At 31.9% G+C, this 23831-nt stretch overlaps 3 protein-coding genes and 1 non-coding gene across 5 annotated transcripts; 1 reads left to right on the top strand and 3 right to left on the bottom strand.

Annotated features, from left to right (window-relative positions):
* Positions 1-28: 28 nt before the first annotated feature.
* On the bottom strand, positions 29-1506 carry Emc10 (ER membrane protein complex subunit 10). The gene is made up of 4 exons (XM_083098299.1): positions 1246-1506; positions 904-1167; positions 410-676; positions 29-332 (listed from the first exon to the last, which is right to left on the bottom strand). The coding sequence occupies exons 1-4, from the start codon at positions 1327-1329 to the stop codon at positions 240-242; spliced, it is 708 nt and encodes a 235-aa protein (XP_082954425.1). The 5' UTR covers positions 1330-1506; the 3' UTR covers positions 29-239.
* A 1593-nt stretch (positions 1507-3099) lies between these two features.
* LOC145971030 (soma ferritin-like) lies at positions 3100-6036 on the bottom strand. Its single transcript, XM_083098239.1, has 3 exons — positions 5655-6036; positions 4967-5191; positions 3100-4255 (listed from the first exon to the last, which is right to left on the bottom strand). The coding sequence occupies exons 1-3, from the start codon at positions 5751-5753 to the stop codon at positions 4064-4066; spliced, it is 516 nt and encodes a 171-aa protein (XP_082954365.1). The 5' UTR covers positions 5754-6036; the 3' UTR covers positions 3100-4063.
* On the bottom strand, positions 4383-4454 carry Trnaa-cgc (transfer RNA alanine (anticodon CGC)). The gene has a single exon. It is a non-coding gene; the product is annotated as a tRNA-Ala (tRNA).
* A 1790-nt stretch (positions 6037-7826) lies between the features above and the next one.
* Positions 7827-14327, top strand: LOC145971019 (tetratricopeptide repeat protein 17-like). Of its 2 annotated transcripts, XM_083098219.1 has the most exons (17): positions 7827-8078; positions 8163-8368; positions 8448-8701; positions 8816-8927; positions 9000-9226; positions 9337-9624; positions 9694-10031; positions 10103-10316; positions 10405-10648; positions 10734-10958; positions 11123-11303; positions 11793-11951; positions 12385-12545; positions 12709-12866; positions 13314-13539; positions 13616-13879; positions 13963-14327. In XM_083098219.1, exons 1-17 carry the CDS (start codon positions 8039-8041, stop codon positions 14116-14118), a joined length of 3453 nt encoding a protein of 1150 aa, XP_082954345.1. In that variant the 5' UTR covers positions 7827-8038; the 3' UTR covers positions 14119-14327. The 2 variants fall into 2 exon arrangements, with proteins under 2 accessions (XP_082954345.1, XP_082954354.1); XM_083098228.1 differs by lacking the exon at positions 11793-11951 and having other exon boundaries at positions 7828-8078; positions 13963-14326.
* Positions 14328-23831: the final 9504 nt, after the last annotated feature.

The raw sequence follows: 23831 nt of genomic DNA, 5'->3' as shown, positions 1-23831 counted from the left end.
AAATAATAACATAAGCAATATAATCATATAATTTAATAATTATATTTATTTTAGCAGAAAAATGTAATATTATACATATTTAGTAATACTTACAATTAGAGGATTATTATTAATGTATCAATTTTTATATTATTATTACATTATATGAAATTATATACTATATAAATTTAGATAAATTTCATAAGACCATCTTCTGGGACATAATGCACACACAGGTACAAATTATTTTCATTAGAAAATCATTGTCTTTGTGCACTTCCTCCTGCAGCAGCTTCTGGATTTGTCGCAGATGACAGCAACAGAAAGATCAACGCAGGGACAATATACATCCACTGTAGCAAAAATATACGAGATGTTAATTGTGTAAAATCTGTAATATATAAATTTCTTTTAATAGAAATATGCTTACGTATTTCGCAAGAAATGAACGGTTATCTTTGGTTTCTCCTCTCTCCCTTGCTTCTCGTTCTCGTTCGAGTTTTTGAATATACATAGCAGTATCTGGAATAGGACCGCCGTCTGGATATCTGACTACGACATTAGTGGTCCACATATTTGTGAAGGGATTGTCTAATATACAGGGACCTAAGGATGAAATGCTCACAGCTATTGGCTCTGCTGCACTATCCAACCATATTGTTATGATATCTTCTAGATCGGAACCGAGCAAATAACACTGTAAATTGACAATATTTGTTGATCAACATATATCCAGATGTAATAAATTATAATATTTTATCGAAGATAGAGATAAGAACCATCCGTACATGTTCTTTGCTCAAAATACAAATATTAAATAAATTCGAATGTTGTAAGCACCCTTACTAATGGATTTATTTATCGTCGATGAATCTGTATCAATGATATATGAACTGCTGTCAAAAGTTTATCCAATATTATTACCGCTGGCACTGAGCTGAGGAACGTGATCTCGCTGCCAGACGAGGTGCGTGCCAAAACCTTCAGCCTGTACTTGCCGTCGTGCTCGGCAAGATTCTTCAGCGCGCTTATCTGGGCCGGTAACAGGCCGTTCTGACCAACAACGGACGTGCCGCTACGTACGCTGGACACGGTGATGTTTCCTCGTTCCGTGAACACGGGCACCGGGTCGTCATTGAATGCTTGCCATAATCGCAATTGCAACCAGCCGTCGTAGTCGAGCTCGCTCTAAAATTTCCAATTTTTGTCATCAGATTGCTTATACACGTCGAAATTTCGAGGAAACACCAGAATACAATTACTAACCTCGCGAACGAAATCCGCGAAAGATACGCAGAATAGTACGCCAACGATAACGTAGAATAAATACATTTTTGCAACGACGTACATGTCGTAATGGATTGGGATATACTGGGGAGATAATTATAAAGCCACTGACGAAAAGCCACGTTTCATTGTATGACGTTGGTTTCTAAAATCGTGCCATTTGCTCTTACGATCATGTCAAATGCGGGCGCATAAACACAGCGCTGTTAAGGTTATAACAGCTGTTCTGCTCCGTTTAAATATAAGTGCGCGCGCATCGATCAGGCGCTGCGCGCCACATTCAAAATTGAAAGAAGAAAGGGAGCTGCTTTAGTCTAGCTTTTTCTCTCAACGTAGGCATTTTCTCTAAAACAATTAAAAAAGATAAGAATTTTATTTTTAGAAATGTACATAAAATATATTGTTAATATACGTATTAGTTGACAGCAGTCTTATTATTATATATTTAAAAACATAATGTAAATTCATATTCTTTTAATAGCAAAAACTTTTAAATTTGATCTCCAAAAGTAAGGAAGTGATACGACAATTATGAGTAGTTGTTATTTTTTCTTATAATTTCTATAAAGATGTAACGAACATTTTATTTTGAGGATAAAGTGAACAAATGTACACACATTTGATTTGCAATAGTACGTTCTATTTCATTTAAACGCGATGTACAATTACAATTTATGGTAGCATACATTGTACGCGAATACCTCCACCTCACTTGGTCAACAAACGGCCATTTTAAAAGTCTTTGCATCTCTACAGCAATCGGTATTGCATTGAGCGAGTACAACATCGCTCTGGAATCGTATTAAAGAGACTATTAAGTAAGACATCAGGTGTGAGGAAAGCTCAGTGATCAAGAGCAATTATTCGGAAAACGAAAGACTTGAGTTCCCGATTCAGTCTCATATTTCGAGTCCGCAAATATTGTATTAGCAATTATTTGGGCTGAAAAATGTGTGAATACTCTGCACACAGATGTACGTCAGTGCATTGTTGCGGATAAATTATTGTCAGTGGCGTAGTAAGGGAAAATGGCGCCCGGGGCGGTCCTTTCCTCCTAGGTTACTAATAATAATTATCTAACGAACTAATTAATAAATTATTATTATTATATATATATGTATATATATATGTATATATGTATATATATATGTATATATATATATGTGTGTGTGTGTATATATATATATATATATATATATATATATATATATATATCGTATATATACAGTATATATACGATATATATTTAGTAATAATAATATTTAATAATTATATATATATATATATATATATAATTATTAAATATTATTATTACTAAATATATATCGTATATATATATATATATATATATATATATATATATTAATTCTTTAAAGTTATAATTATATAAAGTTATAATTATTAAACATTATTATTACTAAATATAATTATTATTACTAAATAAGATATATATATATATATATATATATATATATATATATATTAATTCTTTAAAGTTAACAAATGTTTTAAATACTTACCGGTTCTTTAGCGACAGAGCGTTAACTGTTGGTACATATATATATATATATAAGCCGTATGCTATGTACTATAGACAATCCGCGAAAGATTGACTCAAAACTGAGGATTTGCAAGTTGTACTAACAAGCGCAGCACAGAAAATACCGTGGAATCAATAAGAGTTAACTTGTTTGTTTCCGCGCCGTTCGATTGTTTCGAAGCAATCGAACCGCGCGGAAAAAGAAAGAGTGTATTAATAGTATAAGCAAAGACAAAACAGTCTTCTTATTTTACACTAGAAACTATGATAGCAATAAATAAAAAAGAAAAATGTCGAGTTTTATTAGGTGCTTCATGCTTCTATTAGACAAGTTAGAGAATTAAAAAGGTGAGATTTTCATACTTGATTAAACAATGCTCGAGTTTCGAGCAATAAAAATACATTTACATAATACTCAATTACGCCCCTGTTAAAACGGCGCCCGGGGCGGACCGCCCCCTCCGCCCCCCCCCATTACTACGTCACTGATTGTTGTTTTGCCGCTTGTTGACCGAATGAACGTAGACATGCCTGATCTCCTTCCTCACATACATTTCTACCTGAATATATAGATATAGAATAAGCGGAAAAACATGTCTATATACATTGTTATTCGTATATGATAACACAACGACGTGAATTTTATGAATTTTCTGGAGACTACTCGGAAAAGGCCTGCCGACTTTCTCTAAATTCCTCACGTGATCAGATATTTTTTTTATCGCGCCCACTTGCCCTTGCAAAAATTCAGTCTCCAGAAAATTCGTCAAATTCATGTCGTTGTGCTATCATGTATGAGTAACAACCCAGGTAGCAAGATGACGTCTCCAGACGTCTTAATGACGTACAATGACGTCATTAAAACGTTATTAAGATGTCATTTGACGTCACTCTGCTACCTGGGAATATGCATATAGACATATGCTTTTTTTTGCTCTTGCAAGAATTCAGTCTCTAAAAGATCCATGAAATTTGCATCGTTGTGCCATCATATATGAATAACATATGTATATGAATAACAATGTATATATTTTAAAAACAGCTGCTCTAGATTATTAATTGCACGATAAATTGATTCGAATACGATAAATCGCATTAATTGTGTTTTCTCAAAATTACAATACGAATAATAATATGCATATAGACATATGCCTTTTCGCTATTTACTCGTCATATTATAGCATTTTTTTTCCATACGATATAATACGATTAATACCATTAAAGTTTGACAGATTTCGCAGATATGATATTATCTTTTTAATCTTGTTCATTCAACTCCTTGTCAAAAATAAAAACGCCGAGGCCTTCTCCAACTCTCTCCAAATTCGTTACGTGATCAGAGATTTGTTTTATCCCGTCCACTTGTTCTTGCAAGAATTCAGTCTCCAAAAAGTCCATGAAATTCGCATCATCGTGCGTCGTAGCAATCCTGTGTAAATCGAGTAGACTCTGTAAAAATAAAAAAAATTAATCGCAGATAAACTTGCATCTTTTTTTGCAAGTTACATTACGCGAAATTGAAAATAAATACGTATTTATATTATAATTGAAATACAAGAGAAAAAAAAAAGATGCTTGGAGGAGCTGGGATTTGAACCCAGGACTTTCCGCATGCGAAGCGGACACTCTACCACTGAGTTACACCCCCAACTGTTACAACGTAGTTTAAAATCGTGGTATTTCAATGGACATACGTGTACCCAGCAAATAATTGATGATAATTAAATTAACGAACAACGCGAGAAATCCTGGAAATTAATTATCAAGACACACAAACTTGTCTCGTCGGTCTTTCCTGTTAGCTATTAACTTATTTAAGATACTTATCAGTATGATAATATCGACTTTAATAATAATATTAGTAGTACATATATTAGACTAATAATATACATTATTACAAGATTATTATTTTTTTCTCTCTAGAGCACAGTACTTATAAATATTAATTATTATTGTTATAAATTTTACCAGATTATTTTCATCGAAAATACTTTTGTAAAATTATTTATGAAATATTGAGCGGAAATTTATAAAAAATTAGACTTGAAATAAAAATTCAACATCGTCAAGTGTGTAAATTTAAATATTGCTTTTTTTCCTTTTGACGCTATTCTCGACGATATCGATTGTGCGCAATGACGCCGCGCACCGCGCACGCACCTGATTCACTTTCTTCTCCAGCTGCAGTGCCTCTGTCATAGCATCTTTCGCGCTGTTCCAGTCTCTCCTGGCCGGCGCCTGAATGTCCGCCAGCACGATATCGCCGCCTCGTTTATTCTGATAAGTCAGAAACTTCATGGCATGCTCGCGTTCCTCGTTCGAGGCTTTCTTAAAGTACTTGTAGAGGCCCGTTAACGCGACGTCGCTTCTGTCAAAATAGTACGCCTGTAACGAAAATATGTACATAATGGTCCATATTCTGAATCCTCTTTTATCGATAAAAGTGTCTCTAAAAGTGGCTTATAGCCAATCAGAAGGCTTATAAGCCACTTTTAGAGGCACTTTTATCGATAAAAGAGGATTCAGAATATGAACCAATGTAACGAGAGTGGAAGGATCTCGCGTGCGAGGGAAAAACTGACTCGCGGGTTTTTTAATTCACCGAGAACGTATCTCTAAATACTTGTAAGCGCGTTTTTATTCAATCTCATGGAAATTTCATTATGACAGATCGTGGCACGTGAAAGATTAAAGGGGCAGTGCCGAGAGAAAGACACGTGTGTACGCGATGACTCTATCGGGGTGCATTGACATAATCGACGAGGCATAGTTTCGCAGGATGCGTTGCGTTTGCCGAGGGCGAAACAGGTTAAAAAACCCTCTGAGTCTGATCGATACACCGACTGACCATGGACAAATAGACGTAACTGGCGCACAGCTCCAAGTTGATCTGCTTGTTGATCCCTTCCTCGCACTCCTCGTGGAAGTTTTGCCGTACCAAACTCATGATTATAAATGTGATCGCGCGTTCGACTATATACGTGAGGAGGCACTGCGTTTTCGCGCTGAACTGTCAATAGGCCGCGAATCGATCGCGGCGATGCAACGATCGTTTGTTCGTAACGAGGAGTGACACGAGCGGCAGTTACGGGGTCGCCAGAGAGTCTCCGGCTTTTAAAATATTCCTCAATCTACGACGGAATAGTCGGTGCAGTCTACAAGTACTGTACGCAAGCGCGGCTTCCCTTTCTTTCCCTCCCTAGCCTTGGCCAAGTTGGAACCAGTGATGCCAGAATGGATACGCTGGCAACAGCAAATTATTTCGCATAGGGTATAGCTCGGCGTTCCTGTGGAACAGTCGAGGGTGGTCGAGGGGCATCGAGGAACATCGAGCTATACTCTATGTGAAATAATTTGTTGTTGCCAGCGTATCCATTCTGGCATCACTGGTTGGAACCAGTAATGCCAGAATGGATACGCTGGCAACAGCAAATTATTTCGCATAGAGTATAGCTCAGCGTTCCTGTAGAACAGTCGAGGGTGGTCGAGGGTCGAGGGGCGTCGAGCTATACTCTATGTGAAATAATTTGTTGTTGCCAGCGTATCCATTCTGGCAACAGCAAATTATTTCGCATAGAGTATAGCTCGGCGTTCCTGTAGAACAGTCGAGGGTGGTCGAGGGTCGAGGGGCGTCGAGCTATACTCTATGTGAAATAATTTGTTGTTGCCAGCGTATCCATTCTGGCATCACTGGTTCCAACTTGGAACCAGTGATGCCAGAATGGATACGCTGGCAACAACAAATTATTTCACATAGAGTATAGCTCGACGTTCCTCGACGCCCCTCGACCCTCGACGACCCTCGACTGTTCCACAGGAACGCCGAGCTATACTCTATGCGAAATAATTTGCTGTTGCCAGCGTATCCATTCTTGCATCACTGGTTGGAACACTCGAGCGGAAACGGAAGACTCTGAAGGGGCACCAGCCAGGGCCGGATTTAGGGGGGGACAACAGGGGCTTTCACAAGAGGGGGCCCTCCACAAGAGGGGGCCCTCCACAACACAAATTTTTGGGTAAAATTTCCTATCGAATGGTATACAACACTTACAAGGTCTATGTATATTGCTCGACCTTGTTATTTAATAAATTATTTAAACAACGTAAAAATTTCTATTTGATTTTGGTTCAAAAATGGTTAGGGGTCTCCACCTCTTCGTTGCCCCAGGGCCTCCACACCTTTAAATCCGGCTCTGGCACCAGCCACCAGTAGATTAGACGCAAAAGACCAAGAATAACGAATTTTATGTTGTAATTAGTGCGAGGAAAATGACGTTTCAGGTGGCAGGCGCATTTTGTTTAAACTTAAACAAAAAAATGAGAATTACAAATGGGACTTCCCAGCAAACATGATAACGTCTAAAAACGTTTTAATGACGTATTATACGTCATTAAAACGTTATTAAGACGTCTTTACACGTCATTATGTTTGGTGGGTTATTATAATGGCTCTTACGACTATATTATATCAATACATATTTGTAGTAATTCTGAGCAATATATCCGATAAAAATGGTTCGGTTCGGTCATTTGAATAATAGAATATTTATTTTAATAAAAGTAAAAGGACGTTAAAAATTTATCGTGAAGAAACAATTTTTTTTATCAGTCTCCTTTTTCTTTTTATAAGTTGTATCAATGTTTTTAACGAATCCTCTAAACTTAGAAGATATATATATTTCCTTTAAATTTTGTATTAAAAATCTAACTATAACAAATGATTTTAGTTTCTTTATATATTTGTTCTTTATTTTTTCATCTGTTCTAAACTAATTTGTTCAATTTATTTATTTTTTTATGTAAGCAAAGAAAAATATAAAAAGATATGTGTCTCTCTCTTTAGAGGATGCAAGTTTAAAAAAAAAGAATAAAAAAATATAAAAATTGACATTTTCATACTCAAGATAACCTTTTAAAAATCCCTCAATTTTTGTTCTAAATTTAAAATCTACTCTATTATGCTGCTCGAACATACACCTTCGTGTAATAATTTGCAGCAAACTTATTCCACATTTTTCAGTAATACTTTAAGAATCGTGGGATACAAAAAATTCCTTTGTAATTTCGCTTCTAATTTGTGATAATCTATAGTTTATATACATTTCGTACATATAAAATGTATTTAAAAGGTTCAACGATACAAACTCAACGATAAGTGACGATAACGATAGTCGATAATCAGCTGGCGACTCAGCTGACCGCTCTTCTTGACAGTCGCTAATATTGCGTCATATGTCGTATCGCGAGTCATCCTTCGAAGCAAACACACGACGTAATAACGACTCATCATAATTTTCATTATATTTACTACGAATCTCACATCTCACGGTGTGTAAAAATGCGCTCGTGTTTACAGTCGTGATCCTTGTTGTTGACGCGTTTCTCTCTCACGAAAGTACAAAATTGATCAAGTCTGAAAAGGATTCTTCGTATGGGGTTATATCGCGAAAAATGATCCGGAGCAGCGTATCTTATAGGATTATTACGATATGCACGGTGATACTCGAAATTTCGGCTACCAGACATTGGTATGTCACGGAAAATGGAAGAATTCAGCCGCAGGTATTTCTCGTTTTCTAGTTACACTTTTGTAGATGTAAGATGCATTATCTCTTTTAATGATTCAGCATACATGTTTCAGCATGACAGTGTTTTTGATATGCGTCGACCCTATGATCTTCTGGCGTTTCTGGAACAGGAAAAACGCAGGGAAACAGCCAATGCTATATATAAAAAAATATCAAGGAAGGAAGTGTCCATTGATAATCAGTTTGTCAGTTTAGGCATAGCCGATACAGAAAATTCTAATTCGGATTGTTTCCTGTGGGACAAGTCATTGGCTGATATCAATGTACATGCTAGTATAGTGATCGATTACAGACTCAGAGGAATACAGTGAGTAATTGTTGATATTAAATGAATAATCACAAGTCATATATATATATATATTTAAATAACTTTAAAGAATTATTTGTGGCCAAGGATTAAAATAAGACTTTTTTGTTGCAGCCAAAATGATTATATGTTATATAATGTAGCGGCTAACAGTGAACAAACAGTTCCAGACTGTCAAAACACATTTCCATTAGATTTTAGTATCTATACATTCGAACATCTTAAAGTATGTAGCACATTATTCTTTACAGAGAAGAATCGCATTGCACTATATCTATACGTTTTTGTTTTCTATCAGGCGATGCAAAATCGAAAGAATCTTACCCAATATGAAGAACTCGATTTAATGAAGTATCTACCATCGAGTACTGATCTCAATGAATTTGGCCATCAACTCGCTTATAGCTTATCACGTAATAAGACTTCCTGGGTATACTTGAATCTAGCGTCGATCTATTGGCGGATTAAGGGAAACGCTTACAATGCTTTAGAGTGCAGTCGTAGAGCGATTGTATGCGCTCCAAGGTAATATAATAAGAAACTCGCACTTAGGGGATACTAGAGAAAAGTGTCGCCAGAAGACCACCATATTATTTCATACTGATCTCGTAACAAAAGCATTGTACGTGATTAAGGCAATATCGCGATATTCCTCTTGTGACTACTGCCGGCATTTTACACGCTGCGAAATATTCTGGCGAAGCCGCGATTATTTTGCACGCGGCTATAGATCATAATCCGACAGAGAGCTACCATCATCTAGCGTTGGGCCATGTGTATACGTCTCTCGGTGACTTCGAACGATCCGCAGCATGTTATGACAATTGTTTGAAACTAGCACCTGAAAGGACAGAGGCCGAACAGATGAAATACGCTATATTATGCCATCAGTTGTTGGAAACGACCTTATTATTATTCGATCAGTAAGTTAATGTTGTTGTTTCTTAGGAAAAATGTGTATTGTGTGTGTGATATTTATTATATGATTACAGCCGCTTACGGAATGTACTGTCAGAGATACACGCGTATCATGATTGGAAGGAGGAGTGGTTCAAGCTTTACGAGCATATGCTATGGGAACAAAATATTAAATCCACCACGAGGGAAATCAAACTCGCCTTTGCACGGGAGCAAAATCTACATGTCCTCGCAATAAATCCGATCGAAAAGTCAATTCATCATATTGATAATAACATTGTACTGTCTTACATGGATTTGGGCGATAGAAAAAAAATAGCCGAGAACATGCTACAAAATGTTCACGGTAGCCTACATTTGTTAAAAAATTTACAAAATCAAGTAAAAAAGCGCAGTAATCATATCACGAAAGGTATTTTTGGAACAAATATAGATTATTAAAATTTTGCATGCTACTGTTAAAATCCATTTAATATTCTATAGACATGATGATGGAAATAAACATGGAATATGATCATATGTTTGCATCACCAACAAAATACCCAAAGTATCATAATGTAGAAATCAAGAAAGGAAATGAGGATTTTGAAGCTGATTATTGGCCAAGGATTTCTGATTGCGATGGTTCCATGCTAATCTTTGGAGATGGAAAACAATACTTACCTATTTATTTGTCGCCTGAAAACAAAGGTTATGCGTAAGTGTATTTCCAATTGTACTTATATATTGTGCCACATCGCAATACATTAATAATATATATATATATATTTTTTGTATATTATTAGAATACGTTTGTTTGTGAATGAATTGATTGATATAGAACCATGGAAAAAGCATCCATTACCATGGCATCCACCAATTTGCCAAACGCCTAAATCATTTAATAAAAAATATATTACACGTACCTTGCTAGATGCAACTGTGCAGCAGCATACGTCGGACGCTTCTCTGAAACCATTTTTACATAATTTAGTTCAAACTGCAGAATTTGCAGAAATTGGTCAAAGGATTTTGACAGCAACTGAGGCGGTACAATTTACCTTTTTTATTATACATAATATAAATAATTATATTTCTGATTACAATACTTAACTGTGTGTCAATCCCAAATCAGAAAGTAGCAGCCCCATGGGTATTATCAATACTTGCATCTCTTTATTGGAGAATAGTAGGGAAACCTCGTTTAGCCTTGGATTGCCTTCAGTTAGCATTGGATGATGTACCTAAGGAATTCAGAGATGTACCTTTTGTTAGTATAGCTTCACTACATCATAAAGTAGGTTTAATTGATGATGCTATAAAAATTACAAATGAAGCCTTGGAAATTAACACTGTAGAGGTACGTACACAAAATATGGTTAAATATATATCATAAAAGGAGCATTTTTACTATATAAACAATATTTCCACGATATTAAAAAAAAAAGACTATTTTGTTTTTATTTACTGGATAAGGAAAAATTATTTGATAATAATTGATATATATACATATATATTTTTCAGCCAATGACTAATTTTTTACTTGGTATATTATTAAATATAAAAGGAAATCATACAGGAGCTATACATTACTTAAAACAAGCATTAAGGGTGGATTCAAACTTATATGATGGTAGGGCTTTAATGTTATTAAAGACATTGACCTGTCGTGAAAAATTTAACGTTGTTACGGGTAATCATGCAGGTATGTTTAAGTGTATATTATTACTATCGTTTCATTACTATTATAAAAAAAATTATATAATTGTATTATTATTAGATTTGATACATTTTAAAATGCTTGATACAATCTTTTTTCTGTCACTTTTCTATTTTATATTATTTTATGTTATTTTGAGTTCCTATTGAATTATCTTGATTTATTTTGTTCTGCACAGATTTTTTTAAGCCATCTTTTCCTGTCACTAAACACAAATATTAAAATTTAAAAGCAACAAAAAATTAAAAAGGAAGAATAAGAAAATATTTAAGTTTATTTGTTCAAGTAATTTTTTAATTATGTTTTTATGAAAAATTCACAATTAAAACTTTAATTTATCTTCCTTTTTATCATATGCATGAAACATATTACTTTTTTTTCAGTTGATTAATTTTGTTCACTGTGTCAATGGTACTGTGTTTTAAAAATGTAGGTTATTGTGATGAATAACGACAAATATTGTCATAATCATAGGCTGTGAAAAAGGAATTAATTTACCTAAACATTCTATGAACTTACCTTCTGTATTACTTACTAAGTACAATCTGCAAGCAAGTGATACATTTTTGCGCAAACGACAAGCTAAGAACTGTAAACATATTAAATATGCTTCAAAAAAGACTGAAGAAATAGGTGCGTATTTTCGCACGTGTACCTTAAAACTAGATATTGTACTTTTTATACTATTATATTTTCTATTTGACACAAATTTAAGTTTATGTTTGTTTTTGCTTGAAGTAAATAAAATGTAAGTAATAGTAATTTTGAATTTCAATTATGCACGTTTATGTTACCTCATAAGCTCGTCTTGTTATTTGCCGCTTTTTTCTTTGTACACTAATAAATAATAAAGATTACATTCTTATTTATATATGTCTTCTTTATTTTTTTACCTGCTGTAACATCATGTTTGATTTTAATGATTGTACTTGATATTTTGCACAAATTTCGTTTTAATATTCAAATTTCTTAATTAAAATAGATATTTTTTGTTTCTTTAATACAAATGATATATAAATTTTCTCTTACTATATTTTAGTCAATAAGCTAAAAATTGTTATTGTAGGAATATATTGCTGGAGTAATCATAAAATTGAGTTAGTAGATGCATCGTACTATAATAAGAAAGAAAATATACACCAAGGTCTTATATCTTCATTATTGCTTCCCAATAGTGCAACTAAACTACACGAATCACATATAAATATGAACCAAATTCCAGATGATGTAAGCAAATGATGCAAACAGTAGATAATATGAAAACAGATAATATATATAATGTTTCATTTTATGCACATATATTTGATTTACAATTTTTTCACGTGAATTTATTAATACCCACATAAACAATCTTGAAATAAAGTTTATATAAATAATTTTTATATCGAAGAACATGCTACACTCATATACCGATTGGACGTTTGGTAAAATGTCTGACAATAAAAAAGAATCGTATTACCCGAATAAGGATGAATGTGATGAACTAAAGTATGAGGACTGGGCTGCTTCTCTATTTGTATTTCATGAATTTATACGACGAAATATGACGTATGTAGTCGGAAAATTATAAAAAAAATTCATTCATAGATATAGTAAGCCGCTATATAGGAATATAATATAGTACGAATTCACCATAATGTTATAAAAATTGTGACAGTATTTATATAAATGCGGTAAATAAATTAAAAATTTTTTAAATAAAATTCTAAATTTTACTTTAATTATATTCTAATTATACTTTAATTATACTTTTAATTATACTTTGAATAAAAAAATTTTGTTAAATCTTTTTTGTGCTGTTTTAAAATAAATATTTTATTTTTATAATGTTAGAGAAAAATTTTATGTTTATTTTAAACAATGTATTTCTTTCAAATCTTATATAATCTATTAATATCTACAACGGTCAATGTATCTCGGCGCATTATACGGGAATCTGCTGTATATATATATTGCACATAAATTATTTCTAAATTGACATTTTTTTTATTTCAGTGCTGAAAATGAGGTTGAATTATTGGTGGATGATATTCCGACTTTACAACCGACATGCGATAAAGGTAACTCTGAAATTAATCGTGTGAACGAAATGGTACAATTTTCACGATCACTACAAGACAAAACTGAATTCGATATGGCCGAATGGCTAATGATGATGACTGGAACGCAAAATGACACTTTGCAAGGACTCGGGACCAAAATTGCATTTGCACTACAAAAGGTAATCCATCCAGTATTGTAGTCATATTCTTGTTTTAGTATTTGTGTATAATATCATATGTATTGCCTCGAATTAGCATTCTGCTTCTTGGACCTTGGCGATAGCCGCATCATTTTATTGGCGCGCGGCAGGTGATAGTCGCAAAGCACTGGATTGTATGTGGCAAAGCCTAGAAAACACTCCGAAAGATATGCAAGACATACTTCTCGTAAATCTAGCGTCTTTTCTCAATTCGCAGAATTATTTCTACGAAGCTCTCGAAGTCACTCAAATAGCACTTTCAATTGGCCCGGATTTTATAATAAATCATTATGTTCTCGCTAATCTTTATGCCTCTTTAGTAAGTTAAATATGTATTTCACTAGATGTAAATTATATTTAAACAATGGAATAAAAGATCAATTGATATATTTATTTTTACAGGGTGATTTTGAGACTGCTGCAAGTTTTTACAAGTCCTCTCTTGAGCTCGATCCGAATTTCGAACCAGCTATTACAAAGCTGCGAGTGATGTTATGCTTCTTATTATACGAAGATAAAAGATCCGAGATGGAGGAAATACTGCGAAATATTTTGTGAAGCCATCTCCTGCAAAAATTAATTAATTATTAACACAAATTAAACAAATTGTTAAAAGTGCCTTTGTTCATTGCCAATATGAAACATACAAAAGCAATGTCATAGATTTTTATGTGTACTTTAACTTTCTAATTTAAAACTATAGATACAATACTTTTAAGTATACAAACATGTTAAACTATTCAAAAAATTTAAAATTGAAAAATAAACTGATATAAATTTTCAATGAGTCTCTTTAAATGAATCATTAAACTTTCAAGTTTACTATTATGTACATGTAGAATAGAAAAATATGAGCACATGTTTTTAGATATATTAATTATTTATAATTATTTCATAAATGTATAATTTTTATAAATGATGTATTTATTCTTATAGTTGCCATAATTTCTTTTCATTCGTTAAATAAAATTAATGTTATTAGAATGTGAAAAATTAAAATAAAATAAAAATAATTTTCGCAGTAATTTTAATACTTTTTAATTGATTTATATCTTAAAATTGTTCGATTACGTGAGCGAGTACACGTAGAAGAATAATAGTGAACAATTATTTAATTTTAACATAGTTTTAACTTGCATTTAGTCCACCAACAATCGGTCACATCAATAGTCCAACTTATTCCGCGAATAACTTACGGAATCCATTTACTAGACGAATATTCAGTTGCGAACCTTTTATGTACAGTATCTCATCGATGCAGAATCGCCATTAATATAAACACAGTCACAGATAAGTTATCGGCGGAATGTGATGAAAGAATCGAATAGATCTATAACAGAAATAACGATAAAATATATTTTCCAATTAATTATTAATACTTTTTTACATTTTTTATATATTTACATTAATAATGAATATTATTAATATTATAAATATATTTTTATTAATTAATATAATAAATTAATATAATTAATATAATAAATACATTAAAAATAAATACAAAAAATATTCTTTCTTAAAACAAAAATAAATCCATTTTTTAGTTACCTGAGTGGTGTTACTTTTTGATTGCTTTTTTTCTGACTTATATATTCATTGATGACTATTTCAAACACTAACAATAAATATATTATTTACAACAATATATCCGTCATATTACACAATTGATGAATATTATGAAAATACATGTCAATATTAGGTATATGTTACAAATTTGATAGAAGATATTTCCATATTTTTCTATATTAAATAAAATTAATTTCTACATAGATATTTATAATATTAATATATAATATTTATTAATCAATGTAAATATAACATTTATCAATTTATATATATATATATATATATATATATATATATATATATATATATATATATATATATACAGGGTGGCCCATTTTAATCCATCCAGTCGAATATCTCGAAAACCAAGCCCGGGAGAGAAAAATGTTTCAGACAAAAGTTGTATGGTTTCGAGGGGGCCATAAGATGGTACCATTGGTTTGACCTTGAAGAGTCATTTGAAGGTCACGTGAAGGTCACTTCAATTTTTTTAAATGGAACATCCTATATATTTTTGCACATTCTTGTAGCTTATCTCGAGAGCTTTCCAAAACACTATAATTAAGTACCTTTTTGTTAAGTACTTTTTGAGTTATGAGGCTTGAAATAATTTCTTAATTTTACATAAACCGTAAAATATCTAATAAAATATTCATTTTTCGAATATCTTACCTTAATACTTTTATGTACAAAATAATGAGAGGAATCAATTGGTGTAAAGAAAAAACATAGTTGTTTTTAAGAGAAAATATGGAATTGTTAATTGCAAATTACATATTTTTTCTTCAAGCCGCTTTGTTAAAAAGCCGCTTTTTTCTTCAAATGCGTATAACTCGGTGAAAAATCATCGTATCGAGATGAACAAAAAAGCATTTTAAAGAGGAATCTCTGTACTATCATATGCTTTTGACCCCATTGACCTGCGAAATTTGATTCTCGCCACGTGTCATGGCAAACTCAAACAATTATTTTTCAATTTTGCATGTTCTCGTTTCGTCATCCGTCATTTTTTTAAATGTTATCTCGCAACATTTCGGAGAACCTAGTTTTAAAGTAGAAATTTCAAGCTTTATTTTCATTTTTTATAGATCTTTCTATCTTCATTATTTACAAAGTTATCGTCATTTGAAATTTGGTGACTTTTTTGCAAATATTTACTTGCAATTTACTTGCAAATATAATTAATTAACCTGAGAAGAAATATACTATATTAAAATAACACACACACAAATTTTGTTATATATTATATATTATATTACATACTACATTATATATAACAAAAGTTTTAAAAAGTTTTAAAAAAATAAGAAGTTTGTCTTTCTAAAAATCTTTTATCAACTGAAAATTTTTTTGCTTATTGTTAATTAAAAAAAAACAATTATTGCATCCAGCAGCATATAATATCTTATTTTTACAATACAACTATTTACATAATATATTTTTTATGTGTCATATTTCATTTTTATCTATTACAACTACTTGCTTAACAATTATGAAGAGAAACAAGTAATATATCATCTCGGTAATACGAATAATTTATAATAATATCTCGATATACATATACAAACTTAATGTTTATTCGTTGCAAGACAGCACTTTCGTTTCGGGGTTTCTTTCCCCCGATGATTTCCAGTCGAAAGGTGCTGTACCATGGAAGCCCCATAATAGTCGCTGTCACACGCACAAGAGTGTTATCTCTAATCTTGTGCAGTGGCCAGCAGCTGCACTGGGGTCCAACATTACCCCGCTTTGCATCTTACAATTATTCTGGTCACTCGCGTTTAAACCCAGGTCGATGCCTAGACTTATACAAATTCTTTCGCACATTATTCGTTTTGCTGTCTCTTATATAAAGGAATGTGAGAACACGAGCAGTTTAGTTAGCAATTAACAATGTTTTTCTATTGATGAAGATTGAGAAAAAATTATGTTTTTCCACTAAATATGACTTATTAAAATTTATATTCTATTAAAACTGTGACTATTTGCTAAATAAATGATAAGAAATAGACAAGATTTAGAAAACATATTGATTTCTCTCACTTAGAATTAGTTTACAGAATTACATCTATTTTTTCTATAAGATAATAAAATGCATAGGTTTCTTTCATGGAAAACGATTTTATCTTGAAATTTTTTAAATAATTTTTGTTTAATCTTTATTTCTACTTTACTTCTACATATAAATAATTTATATCAATTTATAATTAATTTAGAAGTCACAGAAAGAAATTGATGTATATTATATTACATTAAATGAAACAAAATGTATATAAAAAAATGTTCCTTTCTGATAAGATTCGATAAATATATCTAGGTCTAAGTAATCATTTATTTGCCTTCACTTATTTTAATAGACCGTTTATTTTAACATTGCAAGCCGTTTAACATTTGATTAAATCTTTTATTGATGTACATAATGCGACGCTACTATCGTAAATATTTCCCATTTGGCATTTAATATGTTTAAGACTTTTTGGTCTTATTTAATGCTAGTTTTATGCACGTTTGTCACATCATTTCCGTCATCGTGTATAATCGTTAGGAAGATTGAATAGTATTCAAGGATTTATAAGCGTCACGGATGAATAAATGAAACATGTGAAAGTTCAACATTACAGGACACTTTTTGCGTCTGCATTCGTTCGGACACAATTTTACTGATTAAAAAATAATCTTATAAACTTATTTTTTAATTATTCTTCTTTTGATGCAATTCTTTGAAATATCACATTAATGTATGAATTCGTTATATATAAAATATTCTAAAATGCAATTTCATTTCAAATTCCTGTCGATCGACCGATCTTCCTTTTACGGTTTTGAAAAATAACTTGAATGAGAGAAAGTACTTTGGACCAGATTTGAAAATAAGTCACAGAATTGAGAATGTCAATGAAAAACGCGTTTCTGCAGTAAAATAAGCTGTGGGGACTGGACATCTGGCGATTCTATAGGCCGGTAGGACAGTTCAACTCAAATATAAAATTCATCGCGTTCGATCTTCTTAACTGTGCACGCTTACGACAGACCTACTGCCGTTTGCGGAGTGTTACGCTAAAAACTATTTCCCGTCGATTTAATATCACCCCATGAGGAAAAATCGAACTGTTCTTAAGGCAATCGATGTCGATGAAAATTATCGACGCTATAGTGCTAAAAATAATTTCCAGACCTTAATATCGAGTCGTAATGTCGGCCTCGTTAAAGAACCAAGAATTGCATAAATTGCGTGAATTGTTAGTAAGCGAATTTAGAAAATTCACCATGAAAATTACTCACGTGTCCTGCGAATGTCATGCATCGGAGTTCCTAAACCAGTAAGTGATTTTATACTAGTATCGAATATTTCAATTAGTATTCCTTCGCAACCAAAGATCAAAAAATCGAATCTTTGTATAGGATTTAGAATAAATTATAGAATCGCTAAGATCAGATTCGTAGAATCACAACCAGCTGATGACGTGTTCATCATTGCTTCATCCATTCAGTATCGCATCGTCCTCGCCGAAAAATGTCAAAATGATATTTTTTTAAATAATAATTTCTTGCGATGGTGAGACACTTTATCAAGACATTCTTCGAGTCGTGGAATCGACGAAAGGGCAGAAATCGTGGAGTTTGCGAATCGCACTGTCAAAGGAATTTTCTCCGGTAGTAGTCGGTGATGATACTATTCCACAAACGCAAAGTTCACGCAAATTGTCGATCAGAAAACGTTCACATTTCATCCGCCACCGGTCGAGCACAACTGCCGATACCTTGCTAGTTCACCCTTGGTTATATAGCACGACACCACGTGGTCATCTAATCCATCGACCAATGATAGGATTGCTTTAGATAGGCGGAACCAATAGACGTTCCGCTTTAAGGCTGCAAGACACGTGTTTCTTGGGAAATAAGGACATAAGAATTACGGGCGAAATCGTATTTGCGTTGACCGAAGTTGACCGATCGAATGATAGCCCGTGTGCTGTCCGTGCACGTCAGATTCTCGTCTCTGCCCTCAATCTTGAAGTCGCGTCTATCATTTCAACTTCTGAAGAATTTAAAATAAGAATCGCCGTATCTTTCTTCTTGTCATCGAATGTGCAGAGACTATATATTGTCGCGTTGAGACAACGAAAATTGCCGATATAATTATAATTTATCTTTTCTTATATTATTTTTTTTTTGTGAAAACATTTTTTATCTGCTGCTCGATGAGTAGAGACATGTTTCAACATAACTCGAGGAGTACCAAGAAGTTTGTTTCCAGAACAGAACCTTTTTCGCGAAGACGACTTGATCCAGATAGAAAAGAAAAATCCAGATACATGGAGCATCAGTGTTTTTGTAGAGCGCTGAAAAAACTCTTCTACGGATTTCTGTAAGAATTAAGCTTTGACCTGGCCGTTGCAGTTTCTCATATTCGCCGGTGGTGTCGGTTAGTAGTGGTAGTGTTTAATGATATTGTGAAGAGGTGAATCCCTAAAACGTACCCCACATACATACCGACGTGAAGCAAGTACTCCGTTCGGTAAATAGTGGGATCCGGCATTAAGGGACTAATATTAGATCGACCCAATTTGTGCATCTTTTAACGCGACCGTTGTGACAGTATCCTCGTTGCGGACGATACATTGATAACGTGAGCGATTTTGTGCATTTGGTATTTCTTTGAGCACGAATTAACTTTCGTCCAAGTCCAAGTTTTCACTATGCGTGCTTACACATTATTCATGCTCGTACAATTAAAAATTAGTACAACGTATATACACTTGTAATACATGCATTTCGTATAAATAGCGTATGTGCAAAAAAACTGCAAGTATTTAACTATTATTGATCAGAAACTAACTATTTTCCTAATGTTTATTAAATTATCAATGCGTATTAAAAATTCATCATCAATTTTAATAAATTTCCTATTTCTACATGCATTTGGTATTGAGGAAGAAATTAAAAGCATCGCACTTAAGGAGAGAAAGTGATACACAAATTTATCTTTTTTCCATCTACTCTTAAATGCTATATAGTTGTGTTACAGTCATAATTTTGCCAATACTTTGCGGAGAAAATGTAAATTAATCACGCATCTTTATCGAATTAATAATTCAAATAGAACACTCAAACAAATTGTTATGTGAATATATTATATAACAATTTATACATATAATTATATAATATAATGATCCGATAAAAATATTGACGAGGATTACAAGAAATCTTGATGCTTTTCGTATATGATACATAAAGATTAAGGCTGTATGTTATTCTTAGACGAAGCATTGCAATCTTATAATCAATGCAAATCGGTGATTTTTAATAAAGAATGAAAATTTTCGTGAATCTGCACAGAGACATTAAACCGTAGCCAGAGACGTACGCAAGGAACATCGATGCAAGGTAGGGACAGCAAGGGCCTCGACCGCTCTGACTATATTCGTCATGCAACAGTGTCCTGCATAATTTTCACGTCTAAACATTGATAAGAATAGTTAACATTTTTCGTGCTTTGTGGCAAAGGGACATAAAACAAAAATTTAATAAAATAGAATTGAATATTTTTTTTCATCAATTTCTCTGAGTAATTAAAAGAACATTTGTTTTGTAAGATATCATCATAAGATAAGTGAATTATCCATCAAAATCATATCAAACATTTTGCTTAATTTAATTTAACCCATTATAAAATTCTTAATGGGCTAAATTTAATTAAAATAACATGAAAACTATCTGCGATATCATAATCTTTATCTTCTACAGAACATAAGATATAATTTGTGACAATCTGTGACTTGTTTTTTACTACGTGATGCAGATTCATGATTTCTCTCAAATTTAAATATTTAATTTTTCATACGCACAAGAGATTTTCGCGCTCGCAGGAAAAATTTGGTGGACGGATGAATAAACAAAACGCAATGAGAGTGACACGTGCATTGTGGAAGACATGGGACTAGGAAATCAACTTTACGCCCTTGTACCGGAGCAGTGCATCTTTCGTACAAAGAGGGTGTAACGTCGAGGTGAGGAAGGAACGTCGCGCGGGTAACACTAGCCGAGTAAGCTCCGGGCACTTTTTAGGATTCACGGCTTAGCACCCCCGGCTTCACGTCTGCCTGGCCTGAGTCGGGCCTCGACCACTGACTCTCGGACAACCGTCCCGTTATTCTATGCCAGGAACTTCTTAGCTTACACCTTGCTGTGCTGCTCACGTTACCTTGAATCGGTGTGATTTTATTCTATACAGCTGCTATTTCCCGTTTCGGCGATAATTCGCTGTTTTTTTATAACAGAAATTGCCTCTGATAAAATATCCATTTCAAACATCCCACGCATAAAATATTACGCATAGCTCGATAATTAAGATAAGAATTCAAGGGAGGAATATATTGCGTCGAAAATATACGCTATAATTTTGATTTAAAAAAAGAAAATTACATTATGAAAGAGTTTTTAATTATCAAGTCGAAATTTTTCCCCCTTTTTTAAACTCCAATTTTAGACTCCAATTTTTAATCTAACATCTATTTTCATATTTGTAGTCAAATCATCTTCTTTTGAAGTTATTTAATCTATGATTTTGTTTTCTTTTCATTGTAATTGAAAAACTGTTTATTGCCTATTTAAATATAAAGTATATAAAGGTTTAGTTCCCATATAAATTGAGCTTATCAAACTCTCCTAAAATCCATAAACACAAGAAAATGGGAGTAAAACTTTGACTCGATTTTTAGTTCGAAAAATAGATAATTATTTATTCTATTACTTATATATATTGTGCTTCATATTTCTATAATATTTCGTATAGAAATCTTTGATGGCATGGATATAGAAACATAATCAAATAATAAGCATCAATATATAGCTAAATATTAGAGTTGCAACGAATATTCTTTTATTTAATTATTCAATATTTTGCAATATTTTTCGGTATTCTGTAATTCTATTCGGCAATATTATTATTATTAATATACCAATCCACTATTCATCCGAATACCGAATATTTTTAAATAACCAAATTGAAGGAAATATTAAAATTATAGAGTTGCAATGAATAGTATATTCAGTACCTAACCGAATATTCGGTCAAGTCATGCTATTATTATTTCCTTCAATTTGAACATTTAAAAATATTCGGTATTCGGACGAATAGTAAAAATATTGCCAAATATACAGAATACCGAATAGTTAGCCGAATATTTGTTGCAATTCTACTAAATATGCATTATTTTTCCATTTTTTTCATTCTTTTTGCGAAAAATATGCAACAAACAAAAAATCTTATTTTTTTTTTCAAGAAAAATATTTTCGTTGCAATTCTACTAAATATCCTATATTATATAATGTCACGATTTGAACATTTTTCAATAAATAATATCATTCTCTTACAATTCTGCTAAAACTTTTTCGTTAGAAATTTAACATTAAAATTAAGATTACAAGTTGTAGAATAGAATTTTTGAAAATATATCAACTGGAGATCGTGATTTATACACAGTAAAAAATAAAATGTTAATTATAATATTTTTCACATGTCCCAGAAAGTCCACTCTAAATTTTAAGTTAAAATAACTCATTCGTCGTATGTTACTTATTGACAAACTAAAAATGTTAAATAATTGACACAATACTTTACATTTATTTTTGTTATCGTGACTTTAAGTGTAATGTAAAAATAATATACAAATTAATTAAAAATTACGTGAAAAAATAGTTACAATAACTCGTAAGAAATGTTGAGAACATTAATATATAATAGTAATTATTTTAACTTAAATTATTTGTAATAGAAACATCTGATTTTAGTAAATTTGATTATTTTTGTATGTCAAAGTTTAAGATTATTTGAAGATTCACTTTAACTTTTCTTAGAATGCTAAATTGACTTTGAGACATGTTGATTATTTAAAATGATTATGTTAAAAATACTCAAAATAATATTCCATTTCTAAGAGACATGTATAAAGTATTAAGTTATGAAGTTGACATAAATGTAACACATGAAAACGTTATATTGTAAAAATAATAACATATAAGTTGTATGTCAATTTTACATTAAAGTACTAATTAAAATAACACAAGAAAACACAAGAAAATTTTAACATATGGACGCACAATTTTTTACTGTGTACGATCTCATTGAATGATGTATGAATTATGTATGAATTTTTGTTTATTAAAATTATAAGCCAAAGAATATAAAATTATATATAAAAAATGCAAAATTACTCTTTGACTGTCTCATCTTAAATTTTTTCTTCTCGATAATTTGCTGACACTTAAATAATACATGTATAATAACATATTATTATAAATCTTATATAATCGCGATTTGTGTGTGAACATTTTTCGATAAATGATATCATTTATTTAAAATATTGCTGTAACCTTTTCATTAGAAATTTAACATTGAAATTAAGATTACAATTTACAGGACAGAATTTTAGAGGCAGAGGATATGTCATGTGTCTGGAGATCACAATTTATGCGACATTTTGTATCAATTTTTGTACATTAAAATTGTTTCAAAATATATATCAAATAATGTAAAATTATATATTGAAAAATGTAAAATCGTCTTCTGACTGTCTCATCTTAAACTTTCTGTTCTCGATAATTTGTTGATTTTTAAATGATACACGTCTATAATAATACAGTATTATAAATCCTACATAATGTCGCAATTTAAATATTTTTCGATAAATGATATCATTTTT

The sequence above is a fragment of the Camponotus vicinus genome, unplaced genomic scaffold (assembly GCF_025532165.1).
Source record: "Camponotus vicinus isolate PSW18456_S1 unplaced genomic scaffold, iyCamVici1.0 SCAF_1, whole genome shotgun sequence".
Lineage (NCBI taxonomy): Eukaryota > Metazoa > Arthropoda > Insecta > Hymenoptera > Formicidae > Camponotus > Camponotus vicinus.
This window is presented reverse-complemented; position numbering and strand designations above follow the sequence as displayed.

Excerpts from the sequence above, each read along its gene's own strand:
- Emc10 (XM_083098299.1), bottom strand. The coding sequence starts at position 1,329 with ATGTACGTCGTTGCAAAAATGTATTTATTCTACGTTATCGTTGGCGTA. Across the intron at positions 1,168-1,245 it reads TCGCGGATTTCGTTCGCGAG|AGCGAGCTCGACTACGACGG; the intron begins GTTAGTAATTGT and ends TGGAAATTTTAG. Across the intron at positions 333-409 it reads GTTCATTTCTTGCGAAATAC|TGGATGTATATTGTCCCTGC; the intron begins GTAAGCATATTT and ends TTTTTGCTACAG.
- LOC145971030 (XM_083098239.1), bottom strand. The coding sequence starts at position 5,753 with ATGAGTTTGGTACGGCAAAACTTCCACGAGGAGTGCGAGGAAGGGATC. Across the intron at positions 5,192-5,654 it reads GTTACGTCTATTTGTCCATG|GCGTACTATTTTGACAGAAG; the intron begins GTCAGTCGGTGT and ends TTTTCGTTACAG. Across the intron at positions 4,256-4,966 it reads TGGAGAAGAAAGTGAATCAG|AGTCTACTCGATTTACACAG; the intron begins GTGCGTGCGCGG and ends TTATTTTTACAG.
- LOC145971019 (XM_083098219.1), top strand. The coding sequence starts at position 8,039 with ATGTCGTATCGCGAGTCATCCTTCGAAGCAAACACACGAC. Across the intron at positions 8,928-8,999 it reads ATACATTCGAACATCTTAAA|GCGATGCAAAATCGAAAGAA; the intron begins GTATGTAGCACA and ends GTTTTCTATCAG. Across the intron at positions 11,304-11,792 it reads TGTTACGGGTAATCATGCAG|GCTGTGAAAAAGGAATTAAT; the intron begins GTATGTTTAAGT and ends TCATAATCATAG.